The 15,497-nt window shown below is 33.2% G+C and overlaps 2 protein-coding genes across 6 annotated transcripts; both read left to right on the top strand.

Moving 5' to 3' along the window:
- Window positions 1-314: 314 nt before the first annotated feature.
- Window positions 315-3,603, top strand: LOC114415252 (kinesin-like protein KIN-4C). The gene is made up of 5 exons (XM_028379850.1): window positions 315-858; window positions 988-1,135; window positions 1,304-1,396; window positions 1,549-2,073; window positions 2,758-3,603. The coding sequence occupies exons 2-5, from the start codon at window positions 1,034-1,036 to the stop codon at window positions 3,223-3,225; spliced, it is 1,188 nt and encodes a 395-aa protein (XP_028235651.1). The 5' UTR covers window positions 315-858; window positions 988-1,033; the 3' UTR covers window positions 3,226-3,603.
- Window positions 3,604-5,199: 1,596 nt separating this feature from the next.
- Window positions 5,200-14,560, top strand: LOC114415253 (phosphatidylinositol 3-kinase, nodule isoform). Of its 5 annotated transcripts, none has more exons than XM_028379851.1 (18): window positions 5,203-5,437; window positions 5,583-5,679; window positions 6,519-6,615; window positions 6,842-6,994; window positions 7,100-7,309; window positions 7,780-7,958; window positions 8,678-8,825; window positions 9,177-9,272; window positions 9,839-9,974; window positions 10,062-10,183; window positions 10,749-10,943; window positions 11,114-11,284; window positions 11,458-11,595; window positions 12,293-12,447; window positions 13,243-13,386; window positions 13,487-13,634; window positions 13,711-13,891; window positions 14,248-14,560. In XM_028379851.1, exons 1-17 carry the CDS (start codon window positions 5,326-5,328, stop codon window positions 13,846-13,848), a joined length of 2,439 nt encoding a protein of 812 aa, XP_028235652.1. In that variant the 5' UTR covers window positions 5,203-5,325; the 3' UTR covers window positions 13,849-13,891; window positions 14,248-14,560. The 5 variants fall into 5 exon arrangements, 4 of the variants coding, with proteins under 4 accessions (XP_028235655.1, XP_028235652.1, XP_028235653.1 ...); XM_028379852.1 differs by having other exon boundaries at window positions 14,379-14,560; XM_028379853.1 differs by having other exon boundaries at window positions 5,601-5,679.
- Window positions 14,561-15,497: the final 937 nt, after the last annotated feature.

Here is a 15,497-nt window from a genome sequence, read left to right on the forward strand (position 1 = left end):
TAGTACACTTATAATATTTCTAAACCACTATAGGATTTTATTGAATTTTTTAATAATTGAGAAACTTTTAATTATAATGACAAATTATATAATTAAGCAAAGATAAAAGTTGGTTTTGGATAAAAACCAATCCATTATTACCGAATTTTGGTGGGGCTTTTCTTTGTCTTCACAAATTTCACTCAGCCGACATAGACTACTAGACCGTTAGCTTCCGTTCACGTGACACGCGCGTGATTACATTCCGTATTTGAATTCGACCCGAGCGAGCGCCGTTTTCTCCATTTCCGTTTAATGCAAACCCAACACGTCCTCCTCATTCAAATAGACATCCAAAACGAAACGTAAACCCTTTCGTTCCCTTCCATTCTATTCCTTCTTCTCCAACGAGGACGCTGAAAATCCCCCCTCTTCTGTTGATTTCTCCTTCTCTTCCCTCTCACACTCTTCAGCTCACACGCGAAATCTCTCTATATGCTTGATAGCTTCAGAATTTCACCAGTTCGGCGCTTCGTGTTTTTTTTTTTTACATTGATCACGATGTTTCGCGCTCAATCACGAGTCTAGGGTTTCCAAAACGTAGGCAGAGATGGAATCTATTCATCCATTGACTTATTGTTGCTGATGTAGTGATTGTCCCACATCGATGTCTCCTGGTGCAAGAAATTCTAGGATTTTTGCCCTTCAAAACATGCTTTCGACTTCTTCTGCAACTCTAGTGTCTATGTTATCCCAGTTGTCAGAGGCAGAAGAGCAGAAACGGGTTTTCAGTGGTAAAGAGCGTTAGAACCAAGTCCGGTCCCTTGCTGATGCCAAGAATGTGATGAATTATTTGTTCAATATTGTATCTTCGTCCAGGTATTATATGTTTTGGTCAATGATTATATACCTTGCGAAGTTAAACTAGGTGTTAAATCACAAGTAATCCAAAATTTTCCATGTCGTAATATGATTGAGATTTTTTCCTCCGGATTTTCTTTATCACAGGTGTTCATTACGAGATAATAAGTAAGTGATTTGCAGAGAGAAGGACATGGAAATAAGAGATCTAAAAGAAAAATTTGTGGGGCTAAGCTACTCACTTCGACAGTTGGACATGATAAAAGCTGAACTTAGTCACAAGTTGAAGTTGCAGGTTTGTGTTTAGCTGCATATTATCTATCATTCAGATAAAGCTTTAAGTAAATAACTCGTCAATCTTCCTTCTTTTCAAGTTTGACGTACCTGTCCTAATTAAACTGTTTGATTCTCCAACTATTTAATATTTTCCCCGTATCATTTGTGCAATTGTACTGTATGGCAGAGTGATGCTTTGAAAAGATACTCAGAATATGTGGGAGATTCAGAATATTCTGACTTGAATGTTGGAGGCCACAAGTATTACTTGTGCAAGCCGGTAGGTCTCACACAATACACATCACTCACTAGCTCTCTTACAACAACGCTTGCAAAGGATTTTCCATCTCATAACTAGTAGCATTTTTAGCCACTGCATTTAATGGGAACTAGCTTATTATTTAATTCACTGCAAACTTATTTTAACTTCAGGAATACCGCTGGTCTACCCATCTATTGGAGGACATGGATATATCTGAGACAGAGTCAGATGATCTGACAGATGACGGGTGGGAAGAATCAGGAAAGTTAAAGGTTTGGAAAAGGAAATCTAAAACAAGACGCTCAGACATTGAAAATAATCAATCCAACATCAACAATTTAGAAGATTTCAAAGAAAATTCAGGAGATATACTTGTAGATACCCCTGGGGAAACTGCATCAGATATTTGCTGCTCTTGTAGCAGAACCTCATTGTGCAAGACAGCAAAATGCAAGTGCAAAGCTATGGGCAATAGTTGTGGGAGTTCTTGCGGTTGCCTAGCAACCAAGTGTGTCAACAGAGCATCAATATCAAGTGAATCACAGGAGCCAACACAATCTGCAAGTATTGAAGAAACAGGCCTTCTTGTTACTCAAGGTGCAGGGTTACTTCAGGGAGCACTGGTTGATAGGCTTGACGAGACAAACAGTGGCCGAGGGCACAGAAAACCTCTCTCTGACATAGGAAATACACAGGTGCGTGTCAATCATCATCCTCTAAAACGTCAAAGACGTTTTCTTGATTAATAAAAAAAACAAGTGTTAGTTTACTCTTTCCGACAAATTGAAAACTATGAATTTAAGAAAGAAACTAATTAAATAAAAGGTAAGATCATAAATTTTTATGATTCAATAAATTTTGATAATAAATGATTGTTCAAAATAGTATGCTGCTAATATTTCTCTTAAAAACAAGTTTCCATTAGCAATTCATTTAATTTAAATAATCTTTTTTTTTTCATGTTGTCCTTAAAATGTTAAGATTGGAACTGGAAGTACTATTTTCACACTTTATTTATTTGAAATTGTAATGGTTATCCGCTAATCCTCTTTTTTATTACGTGTTCCTTACTTCCTTATTACTAAAATGTTTTTTTTTTGTTTATTTTATAATTTTGTAGTATCATTTAAGGAGTCCAGCTAATGTATTATAGAAATCACTATTAAAACTGGTTATCACCGATTTTTTTTCTTGGTTTTATTTTCTTAATCTCAACCAAAAACTATAATATACAAAAAATATACATTCTGCATTAGCTGGGTCACTAATTCTTTATTTAAATGGTATTAATAATTGCTAGTTAAGGCAATAATATCGCATCCATCCTTCTGCATTCTTATCTGTCGTGTCCTGTTAAGCATTACAATTTCTTATTGCAGGTCAAATCAAATGCCAAGAACGATAATCCCAAAAAGAAAACAGCCACCGTAATTATTGTTCCAAATCCGCCACCTTCTTCGCAGGCAGAGAATTCTGAAGTCCCCATCCCCATCCACAACCTCAAGTTCAGCTTCAGGAAAGAAAAGTTCAACTTCAGGAAAGAAAATAATAACAACACGAATGAAACAAGTGTAGCTGTGAATAAACCAAGACATAAAAGGTCCAAATCCAGACCTGAAAACGCTGCCTCAGCCCCAAGGGCAGAGGGTAATTTCGTGGACCCAGATGCACCCTTGAAAATGCCAAGGGCTGTTCGAAGGGAAGCATCATCCAATAGTAGTGGCGTTCCATTTTGGGACAGGAATGCTGCTGCTGGTAATAAGTCAGATGAACCTGAAGTTTTTGAAACAAGGAATCCACTACGGCACAAAAGATCACTAGACGAAAAAGAGAACAACAGACGCTGATCAGATACATTTGTTTCTTACCATTTTGATCATGTTTATACCCAGAAGAAGACCAGTACTAGAACAATATGTCTTGCGGAGGTTTTGTTGAAGAAAGAAGATATCAGTGTACAGACAAATGAATCGATTTAAGTACGTTTGGTTCGATTTTCTTGGTTCTTATACTGTTAAATTTTAGCATTCCATAAGGTTTCAGATGAAGGCCAGAAAACGGCCAGTCTACTCAAGTGGTGAGGTCAGAATAAGTTGTGTCAAAGCTCAGTATTTGAGTTGATCCCTCGCTCGGAAAAATATTTTCTGCTGAATGGCCATAGTATTGTAAATAAACAAGGTTGTATTTAGACGAGGAATTTTAAAATTTTAGAGAATTTAAAATGAGTGAAATTTACGTTGTTTTGATTTTTTTACTTTTGTTTTGTTTATCTAAATTAATTTAAATTATTTAATTCAAATTCTTAGTTTAGATAGGATAAGTCCATTTTCATCATATGTAAAATTTTATTTAGATATATTTAAAAATTAAAGTTTTAATTTTAGATTTTATGAAAAATAACTATTATTTAATTTTTTTAAATTTAATATAGAACCGATTGTACATAATAGATTTTAACCTATAAATGCCCCTAATTAAGTAGCAGTTTTTAGGTCAATGAGTTATCTACCATTAACATATTTATTTTTATAAAAAAAAAAACTAGAAACTTAGCAACACTTCATAAGATAAAAATAGAATGAAAACATGTTAGGTTTATAATATGTCAATAATTTTGTATAAAAAAAAATATCAATTGTTTTATAAGGGTGAGAAAATTAAATTGAACTTGACACAATGATTTATTTAACTTGTTAAAACAAGTTGGGTTATGTGATTCATTTATATGTGGATGTGCTGTATGCTGCATTCATGCTATACACTCATTAGACACTTAATTCATAGTAACGAAGGAGATATTACTTGAAATCATATTTTTTTTAATAAACCAACCAAGTAGCGGATGGTATGGCAAAACATGTTATAGAAAAAGATTTTAATTTTCATATTTTTGATTTCGTCTCTAACTTTGTTCTTGAAGCTGTAAGATCTTATATAACTCAAATTTGTTTCCCTAGAGGCTTTTAATTCCTCTTCTTAGTGCAATTCACCAAAAAAATCCATTGACTTGCTCAACTTAATGCCAATCCAACACGTTGTTAAGGACAAATTTGTTGAATTGTTCCGCTAGTCTTTTTTTTTTTTTTTTTGAATCAAAGACACTTAAGACATTTCATTCATAATGGTTGAAGAAATGCATGAAGGAACTTGATTAAAGACTTGAGTGCCAATATATAATCTTGAAACTCTGGTTATGATGAGTTATATGATTGGTTTGTTGTCTTACAAAACTCACTAGAGTTTGAAATACTAGAAATGACTTATTTACATTTAAAAAAAATGAAATTCTGACTTTTCTGCTGCATTTTTGTTTATACCATCCACCACAATTTGAACATCTATTTCAAAGACATAATAATTCGTGAACTACAAAAAAGAATAATCTTATCATTACCATCATGAGTCAAATATTGAAGTATTTTTCGGGATTGTTTGGTTAATTTTTTCCCATCTAATATAATTTTATTTCAACCATTTTATTTAAATATATAAAGATTTTTTTACAGATAAATATTAATGTTAATTTTATTAAAAATATCAGTTGAAAGGTTTAAATTTGTGATTTTTTTCTTCTCCTTTATTTTTTTTATCCTTCTCCAACCATTGAATATATAAAGATTGATTTCAAAACATTGATAAACTCATTATTTATTCTAAGAGATATTTAAACTTAAATGTATTTATTATCTTTAAAAAATTGTTTTGGAATGATATTATATCCAAATTTTATATTTTTGGGTAGTCAGTTTTCATCCGGGCTTCAAAATAAAGCATTCAATTTAAGTACATTAAATATAAATGCTACTAATTGGACGAGAGAAGAAACATATAAATAAGCGGAAGAAGAAGGGTGTTGTGTCAGGTGTGAGCACAGAGAATAGCACCACGCAGAGAGACCAAGACGATCATCAATTCAACGAACCTTAATTCATCACAAACAAGTTCCAATGACCGGTAACGAGTTTCGCTTCTTCTTGTCCTGCGATATCAGTGTTCCTGTAACCTTCCGCGTTGAGCGCCTTGAAGGCAATTTGCCCCTTCCCAAATCACCTGATTTAGGTTTGTTTCCCCACTCTTTTTCTAGAATTCTCATTTCATGATTGAATTGACCAATCTTTTAGTTCTCATGCAATACAAAATCTCTATCAATTAAACTTGATGATTGTGCAATCGATAATTTCATATTACTACAATTTGCTTACAGAAAATAATGCCCCCACAGATAATAGAACGACAGAGTTGTTTGTGGAGTGTGCATTGTACATTGATGGTGCACCGTTTGGCCTTCCTATGAGAACAAGGTTATTATATTTTTAACTTAATTGAGCTATTAATTTGCAGTATATATACTTCTCACATGACTCGACTTTTTAGTATACAATGTTACCTTACTAGTTTCAACTGATGTACTGAAAAAATAATTATTATGGGTTGAGATTTCTTTTGCTGATTTACCTCTTTTATAACTATTTTATTTTCATCTCCATGTGCTTTTACCTTCTTAGGCCTTCTTAAGATGTGGGTTTATGCTTAACTCAACCCCAAAAGTTAACTCATAGGGTGAGGGTTGCTCCCCCAACTTACATACTCTATCTTGACACTATCTTTAACCGATGTGAGACTTGAGTTTTTCCCATTACTCCCCCTCACATCCAACACTTTTGGGCTTGGTGCGTGAATCATATGGTGGGTGACCCGTTTTATGGATCTAGGATAGGCTCTGATACCATAAAAAAATTCAGAGAAGAAGATAAATTGTGAAGATGAAATATTATTCAACCCCTGAAAACTGATTACATTTCAGTTTATATAGTTGATCCTCACTGTCAGATAACCTGAGTTAGTTGATTACAGCTGTCACACAGCTGTCCTACTCTAACAATGTAACTACTAACCACAGTAGGTAGTCTAACAGCTTACTAATTGGAAGTAAAAATACACATTGAGTAAGTATACTCTTATTGGCCTTTGTATTAAAAATGAAGATTTGGATACTATTGTGTGGGTTTTTTTAATTAATTTTCGGGATGTTTTATGTTGATACCTCATATTTGTTAATCAATCAGCAATGTGATAATAATATTACACTGAAATTTTATTGTATTTATGGATTTTAATATTTTAAAATCATCTGGTGAAGGTTAGAGTCCTTAGGACCATCATATTGTTGGAACGAGCTCATCACTTTGACAACTAAATATCGAGACTTAACTGCTCAGTCACAACTCACCTTCACTGTAAGTTGCAACTTTAACTTACAAGCTTATTTATGCATTCTTCAAGTAGTGATATCACAAAACTCATTTCTATGAATTGTAGCAAGAATCACAATCTGGTTATGTTTTGCCTTGCATAAAATAAAATTATGTGTGAATTTTATTAGCTTCTAGTCTTCTACAAATTTTACTTAAAAATTTGTGAAGTGTGAGTTTTTATATTTTGGTAATATTGTTCTGTAAATAGGTTTGGGATCTTTCGCATGGTGAAGGATTAATTGGAGGAGCCACAATTCTTCTCTTCAACAACAAAAAGCAGCTGAAAACTGGGAAGCAAAAGCTTAGGCTTTGGGCAGGAAAAGAGGCAGATGGAACATTCCCTACTAGTACACCTGGAAAGGTAATGAAAATTTTAAGTGAACTTAGGTGCCATTTTTCATTTTTTTTTTTTAATTTTATGAAATCTTTCAGTCCTAATAAGCATACTTTGAATTGTCCTCATTAGGTCCCTAGGCATGAACGTGGGGAATTGGAACGATTAGAAAAGCTTGTGAATAAGTATGAACGAGGTCAAATTCAACGGGTGGACTGGCTGGATCGCCTCACATTTAAAACTATGGAGAGAATCAAGGAGCGTGAAAGCTTGAAAAATGGAAGTTCTCATATGTACCTTGTTGTAGACTTCTGTAGTTTTGAGCATCGAGTTGTTTTTCAGGTATTCTTGCCTCCTAGTTGTGACATTGCCCAAAGGATTAGTTTCAACAATGCCTGTGGGGATATTCAGTCAAATAACAAAAAAATTGTGCAAAATGTTAAAATGATGTACTGGTTTCCCCCTCCTAGTATGTGATATATTCCTGCATCAAATGCTTTTGTATTTAGGATGATCATATTAAGTTTAACAATTTAAAGTAAATTCAAATGTACATGGGATTCCTAGAATGTAATCTTGGCCTCTTGGGTTCACAAGCATCCTACATTTCTGACTAAGACTATTAACATTTCATGCATATACCATCTAAGTTATTGAGGTATCTTACCCTGCATACTGGTGTGAAGTTGCCAGTTTACCTTTACGAAGCAACCCCTGAAGTTATTGATGCAGATTTTTTCTTCTTCAATAATATAATAAATACTGATACAGATCCTACATGTGCATTAACTCATATTTGTTAGAAAATGTAGGAATCAGGTGCAAATTTCTTGTTTCCATCACCTATAGCCTCCACCAATGATATTGTTGTTGTCTGGGATCCTGAAGTGGGAAAGATAAATCCCTCTGAGCACAAACAGTTAAAGCTGGCCAGGAGTTTGACCCGAGGTGTCATAGACAGAGATCTGAAGCCAAGCTCAAATGAGAGAAAGTAAGCTTAAGCTTTTGTGTCCAAATATAATTTCCTTGTTATATCTATGATCTGATTAGTAGGAATGATTTACCTCTTCAGTACTTGAAATGGTTAATTTGCTCACTGACATATATAATCAAGGAGAAGTGAACACAATTAACATGCTAATGAAGTTTCAGTTCCACCTATGAAGAATGTACACTTTAAGAAAGGGGATATGTTCATATCAGAGTTAATGCAACACTTCAAACTACACGGGTACACTTCAAAGTGTAACAATGTCAGTGTCAATGGCCATACTTCTTAGATTGCCACATTTTAATGGCAGGTGGTTCTAAACTAAATGATTTTAAAAAGGAAAATTTATTAATGTGAAATAATTGAAGTAATGTATTTACTTTAGGACCACGTTGTCCTTACTTTTTGAAGGGATTTAGACCATTTTCTTTGAGATAATTGAAAGCAAATAAACCATCAAAATATCAGTTGAAGAAAATTTTGGGATTGCATTGTTGTTTATCTTAGCTGCAAAGACTGGAAAATTTTATCAAGTGTTACTAGTAGCTCTTTTAACATAAAACTTTTTTTTTTCTTTTTCCTAGTTAGTTTTCTCTTTAGTTCTGTTATGAACAATGTTTTCTTCCCTCTATAATAATAATATTGTGCTTCTTTATCTTTTTTAAGATATAAATGATTGCTTAACACTTCAACTGTTTTATTTGCTCCTTTATGTCAAGGTCCATTCAGAGAATACTAAAATATCCACCAACAAGGACTTTGAGTGGAGATGAGAGGCAGCTCTTGTGGAAATTCCGCTTCTCTTTGATGTCTGAAAAGAGGGCTCTTACAAAGTTCCTGCGTTGTGTTGAATGGAGTGATGTTCAGGTTGGCCTTTATTATCTTGGAAACTAGTAGTAGATATTATATATGATTTCAGGTATGCTATAGGACTGGTACTTAAATGTAAGAGTGGTCCTAAGTGAAACCATTAAAAAGGAATTAGGTCTAAATGACCTCTGTAGTGGCTTTTGCTGTAACACAACAGCGTCATTTCTTTCATGTAGCCAAACCCCACTAGTGGGACATGGGGAAAAAACTTTACTTTAGTTTTTTTAATTGATATTTGATTTTTTGTTTCTTGAATAATTATCTTATCTCTATATTTTTTTTCTTGAATTCTTATTGCTAAAAAAACACTGGTAGAAATTATCTTTGTCCAATGCTGTTTTTCTACAGGAAGCCAAACAAGCATTAGAATTGATGGGCAAGTGGGAAATGATTGATGTTTGTGATGCACTGGAACTTTTGTCGCCTGTTTTTGAAAGTGAAGAGGTAATTTTGCAGAGTTTTGTGTGGAAATTCTACCCAATATGGGTGTAGGTCTTTGTGTTTATATTAATTAGGTTTGCAGTACAATGTAGTGCAATATAGTGCAGAGAACACTCTACGCATTAATCATATATTTAATGCCCTTGACACATTAATCACATAAGTAATACACTTAACTATCAACAGACATATTGGTAAGAAGTAAGAAAGTTTCTTTTTAGTTTTCCTACATATTACTTGTTAGTTTGAAAAAGAAATAGTAAAAAGAATTATCTGATAGAAAAGTGGAAAATTACAACTAGGGACTAGGGGAGAGAATAGTATATCCTCCACAACAGACAGAACTGGATTTAACAGAGAGCAAATGAATATAGTAAATCACCCCAATCGCTATATATCAGAAAGTGTGATTCCCCTGATACAGCCATGAGTTGAACACCGAAGAAAGGCAAATGTAGGAGCAAAGATGCCATTGCACATGTATCACTTAATATTGCAATTATTATTTTTCACTCAATAGTAGAAATTTATACATCTTTCAAGGCCGTTTCTCAACTGCTTTATTCCAGGTCCGTGCTTATGCAGTTAGTGTTCTTGAAAGAGCTGATGATGAAGAGCTTCAGTGTTATTTGCTTCAATTGGTTCAGGCTCTTCGGTTTGAGCGTTCTGCCAAATCTCGCCTTTCTCATTTCCTTATCCAGTGTGGTATGTGCATGAGAGTTGAAGAGCTATTTCAGGTGCTGATTCTAGTTATATTTGGCTCTTTTCTGAAAGAAACCTAAATTTTGACAGCTTTACGCAATATTGAATTGGCAAGCTTTCTTCGCTGGTATGTGGCTGTTGAACTTTATGATCCTGCATATGCCAAACGATTTTACTGCACTTACGAGATTCTGGAGGAGAATATGATGAAGGTTTGAACTCAGATTTCTTAATACCTGAGCATTTGCTCAGTAAGTTCTGCTTCTGTGATGCTTATTGTTGTGATAAATACTTTTGTCTCTTGTCTTAGTTCTCTGCATTTGAAAAGTTTTTCAAGATGCTATACATTTTTTTTTCATTATTTAGCCTAATACCTAATCCATTTCTGCATCATTGGTAACTGTACTCCTACATTAGAAAATCTTTCCATATTTCACCATATTTGAAATTTGCCTCCCTCTAGGAGTAAGTAGATTTCTTTAATAATTTATGTTTCCATAATGTACACCTTGAAGAAGCCTACTAGATCTATAATTAGTAGACAATGTAATAATTTTATTCTTGAACAAAAAAATTGCAGGTGTAAGCTGGCATATGTAATTATGCATAATGATTTCATTTGTGTGGCATAATTTTTTATATCCTACATCATGCAACAAAATTTTGATAAAGGAATCTAACTGACAAAAGTATTCCAACATATTAAGTTCATTAATAAATTTAACGTGATAGAAACTAGAGAGCTAGTTGGATTAATTCATTCTGGAATTCATTCAGATGGCAGCTGGTGTTAATGGAGAGGAAGATGGGTTTAAACAGTGGCAGAGCTTGGTACGCCAGACAGAATTGACTGCTCAGTTGTGTTCAATCACTAGAGAAGTAAGTAATGTTCGTGGTAATACACAGAAGAAGATTGAAAAGCTTAGACAACTACTTTCTGGTCTTCTTAGTGAACTTACCTATTTTGATGAGGTATCAATCTCACATGAAGCTGTATTGTAGTTTATTGTTCTTTTTGTTTACTCTTTTACTTTAATTAATGATGCATCTTGAAGAAACTATTTATTTCCAACAATTATATCTAGCAAATTCTTAGAAGGTTCTTCAACTGTATGCTTATTGTTGCTATGTTTCACTTGTAGCCAATACGATCACCTTTGGCACCAGGTGTCCTCATTACTGGAATTGTACCTTCAGAGTCATCAATATTTAAAAGTGCATTGCATCCTTTGCGCCTTACTTTTAGAGCAGCAAATGGTGGAACTTGTAAAATCATATTTAAAAAGGGCGACGATATTCGGCAGGACCAGTTGGTATTCCAACCAATCCTTCTTCTGTCACCCTGTTATGCATGCAAATGAATACCTGTACACATGTGCATTGATGCACCGAAAAACACATGCCTGTCCATGTGCTCACACACACACACTCCTGATGGATATTTAGAAGACATGAGTTCAATTACATAAATGTTGGTCTTATGTAGGTTGTTCAAATGGTATCACTAATGGATCGATTGCTTAAGTTAGAAAATCTTGATCTACACCTAACACCATACAAGGTGCTAGCAACTGGACAAGATGAAGGCATGTTGGAATTTATTCCATCCCGCTCATTGGCACAAGTATGCTGATATACTTTTTTTTAAAAGCTGTTTCTTGTATTAGCATGTAGTCAATGTTTCTTTTTGTGACTGAAGGTTTATTCTAAATTGATGTATAGTGAGAGTTTAATTATGACCCATCGTGATTTTTTCAACACAAAGTTATAAAATACTTACCTTTGTTAATCTAATGCTTTGGTCTGAGTTTTATGAATCTTGTTTTGTCTTTACTTTCGTATCTGCTAACACATTGTGAATAATTTGGTGTTATCAGTTGAAGGAGTTAAAAATGATTAAAATATTTAAGCATCATGACAGTAGAAAATATTTAAAATATCTGGAATTTTGTTGCTGTGTTTTAGCATGCACACTTGACTTATGTATAAGCACAATTTTTGTCTAAGTTTATATGTTTAGTTGCTAATATTTTTGTGAAAGATTTTTCTATTTTATTTCTTCAGATAGTGTTTTTCAAAATTGTTCACAATAGGAATTCAAATGCCTGTCAGGTTGCTAATTGCTTTATGTGGTTCCTTTGATATTTGCTATTGAAATTTATTAATTGCATATATAAATTGTATATTTAGCTCTTTATTTTTTGACATTTAGTAAACTATCATCTTGGTTGTATTGTAGGATACACAATCTTGCAATTGGTAGACTAATATATAATATTTTCACAAAAAAAAAGACTTACATATAATTTTTTCATGTCTAGATTTTATCCGAGAATCGTAGCATCATAAGCTATTTGCAAAAGTTTCATCCTGATGACCATGGACCTTTTGGAATTACAGCCACCTGCCTTGAAACATTTATAAAAAGCTGTGCTGGCTACTCTGTTATAACATATATACTTGGTATCGGAGACAGGTGATTGTTGATTTTATTTGTAACATGTCATTTTATATCTAATAAACAATAGAGACTGGGTTCACCAGAAACTGCCACATGCTGGCCAGAAAACACAGAGCTGGAAAACACAGATCAGGAGACTGGATTACACATAGGAGGCAGAGGGTTTTAAACCACGATGCTACATTGCTTATACAGTGGCCACTTGCTGATCTGCCATATAGTGTGCTATTGACAATCTAGGTTTCTATTGAACAACTCCCCACTCATTCCATCAATTAAAGAAGATGAAGGCTAAAAGGGGGAAGAAAGGAGGTTGAAAATAAATGAACTAGGCTCTCAACCAATTTCTAAACGAAACTTAATCTTAATATTTGGTTATTAAGTGTTGCTAACATTTGTCTAACTTAACTGTCTTGAATTTTTGAATTTATACTGCATATAACTCACATGGAACCAAACATTATAGTTCACACGTTGGATTATCCAAAATTATGTTGAAATACAAACTAATGTGATTTTAGATAAATATTCACATGTTTGGTTTCATGTTAAAATCCTATAGATATTTTTTGCTTTTGATAAAAAATATTATATTAAATTTTACTACTTGTTTTTAGAATAAAAACATCTAAACATAAAGCACTTCACTCAAAACCAATTTTAACCAAAGTCAATTTTGCAAAAACAATTTCATTCGAAACCAATTTTTCAAATGCTCCCAAGCACACACGTAGACTGTAGAAATGTTAAATTGTTCATTGAATTTATATTTTGTCCATATTTAGAGTGTGTTTTTTTTTTCTTTGGCAGGCACTTAGACAATCTCCTCCTTAGAAATGACGGAGGTCTTTTCCATGTTGATTTTGGTTTTATTCTTGGGCGAGATCCTAAGCCATTTCCACCACCAATGAAGCTTTGCAAGGAAATGGTTGAGGCTATGGGTGGAGCTGAAAGGTACAGTTCTCATTGGATGATTCACTTTAGATTCAAGAGTGGTTGTGCGATCTGTAGCTTAAATTGTGAAATAGTGGTTGATTTCTTTGTCCCTATGCAGCCAATATTATACAAGGTTCAAGTCCTATTGTTGTGAAGCATACAACATTCTTCGCAAATCCAGTAACCTAATTTTAAATCTATTTTACTTAATGGCGGGTTCCAATATTCCTGATATAGCTTCTGATCCTGAAAAGGGGATTCTTAAGGTAAGCTCCCTTGTGTTTCAATAAATAGGTGAAAACTGTTCATTTGTTCTTATACCAAGGCATTGTGGCTGTGCAGCTTCAGGAAAAGTTTCGGTTGGACTTGGATGATGAAGCCAGTATACATTTCTTCCAGGATCTTATCAATGAGAGTGTGAGTGCATTATTCCCTCAGATGGTTGAGACTATCCATCGTTGGGCTCAATATTGGCGGTAACCCCAATATTTATTGGGTGTTACTGCACCAAGTAATTAACCAGGTAATTTTTAATTCTGTTCTGAGTAAAAACAGGTAGAACCACCCAATTTGTATTTTGACTGAGATAGGTTTTACCATACAACTATAAGTTTTGATTTTTTTATTTTTTTTTGCAAATACAATTTTGTCAGCATGACTTTTAAGCTTTCAAATAAAATCATAACCGCTCCAGAGCACCTGCCCTTGGCTCTTAAAAATGGAACATCATAGTACCTGCATTTTTCATTCCTTTTGCTGAATCTGCAGCATTTTCTGTCTAACAGAGCGATTTCATCTGCTGAAAACCTCTGCATGATAGACAACTTGAAATGAAAGTTATTTTTGGTTTCTTTCTCACATCCTCTCTCTTGTTTCCAGCATCTCATGCTGTCTTTTAGGCTTCTAAGAAGCTTATAATGTATGTGGTTTTATCTTCTCTTGTAACTCCTCAATCAGAGACACCACTGCAGCTGTATGCACTTTTAATTTCTGAACTATTTATCCTGAAGGCCACTTAGTGACATTGGCGGCAACAATGACATTGGCCTCAAGACAGCAGCATAACTTAAAAAATCGTTATCATACACAGACTAATGGTTGTTTGGTTTAAATCATCCTATTTCATTTTTGTAAATAACTCTTACCTGGTCATAATCTGCAGTTTGATATATATGTAAATAACTTTTGCTATGATGTTTGGCCAGTTTACAAGGGTAAATGATCAAAACTGTATCTGCACGAACTGTTGTTTTTTCCCCACCCTGAATTGCAAGTTTATGTTATGCTTGGATGAAAGCATTAATGACATCTTAACACTTGCTAAAAGCATACAACAAATAACGTTAAATTATATTAGTTTCTTGATGATTTATATGATTTTTTTAAAAGATGATTTATACGCATACTACAATAGATTATTTGAGAATTTTTTTTCAAACATAGAACCAAGATAATATAGTTCAGTGACTAGGGTGTGTAAGTTGTAAAAAGAATCTAATTTAGTTGGTATCATGTTCAATTTTTATGGATAATTTTTTATATATATAATAGATTTTAGCCAATAAACATTCAATTTAATTATGTTAAATAAAATAAAATAAGTACAAAATAAATAATATCATACTCAAACTGAAGAATGCCTCCCTCTAGGTTAATAGGTCATAGGTGAAATAGTTAGTTAAACAGTGTAAATTGCTATATATATATATTAAAAAAATATAATTTATAAATTTTATACTAAAATTTTATAAAAAATTATCATATTCTACTTTAAAATTCATATATATATATATATATATATAATTAAAAAAATAAAGTTTAATATTTGAAATAAAACCATTCATATATTCAGCAAAATACAAACCATATTTTTTGTTCTATAGTCATGTAACTATAAGATGAAAAAAATTACGTGATTAGATAACCTTATGAAGGGTTTTTTTTTTCTTGCACCTAACACAAATTCTTCTACACCTAACATAATTATTAAAATTTTAACCTTACCCCTATTTATTTCTTCTTCTTTGGTTTGTTGTTTTTCTTTCTTCATACACCATTCTCCGTTTTGGTTGAGCTCCTCGTCCATTGTTGTTGTTAGTTTGGTTGAGGTGCATTGTCGTGATGGTTCA

The sequence above is a fragment of the Glycine soja genome, chromosome 6 (assembly GCF_004193775.1).
Source record: "Glycine soja cultivar W05 chromosome 6, ASM419377v2, whole genome shotgun sequence".
Classification (NCBI taxonomy): domain Eukaryota; kingdom Viridiplantae; phylum Streptophyta; class Magnoliopsida; order Fabales; family Fabaceae; genus Glycine; species Glycine soja.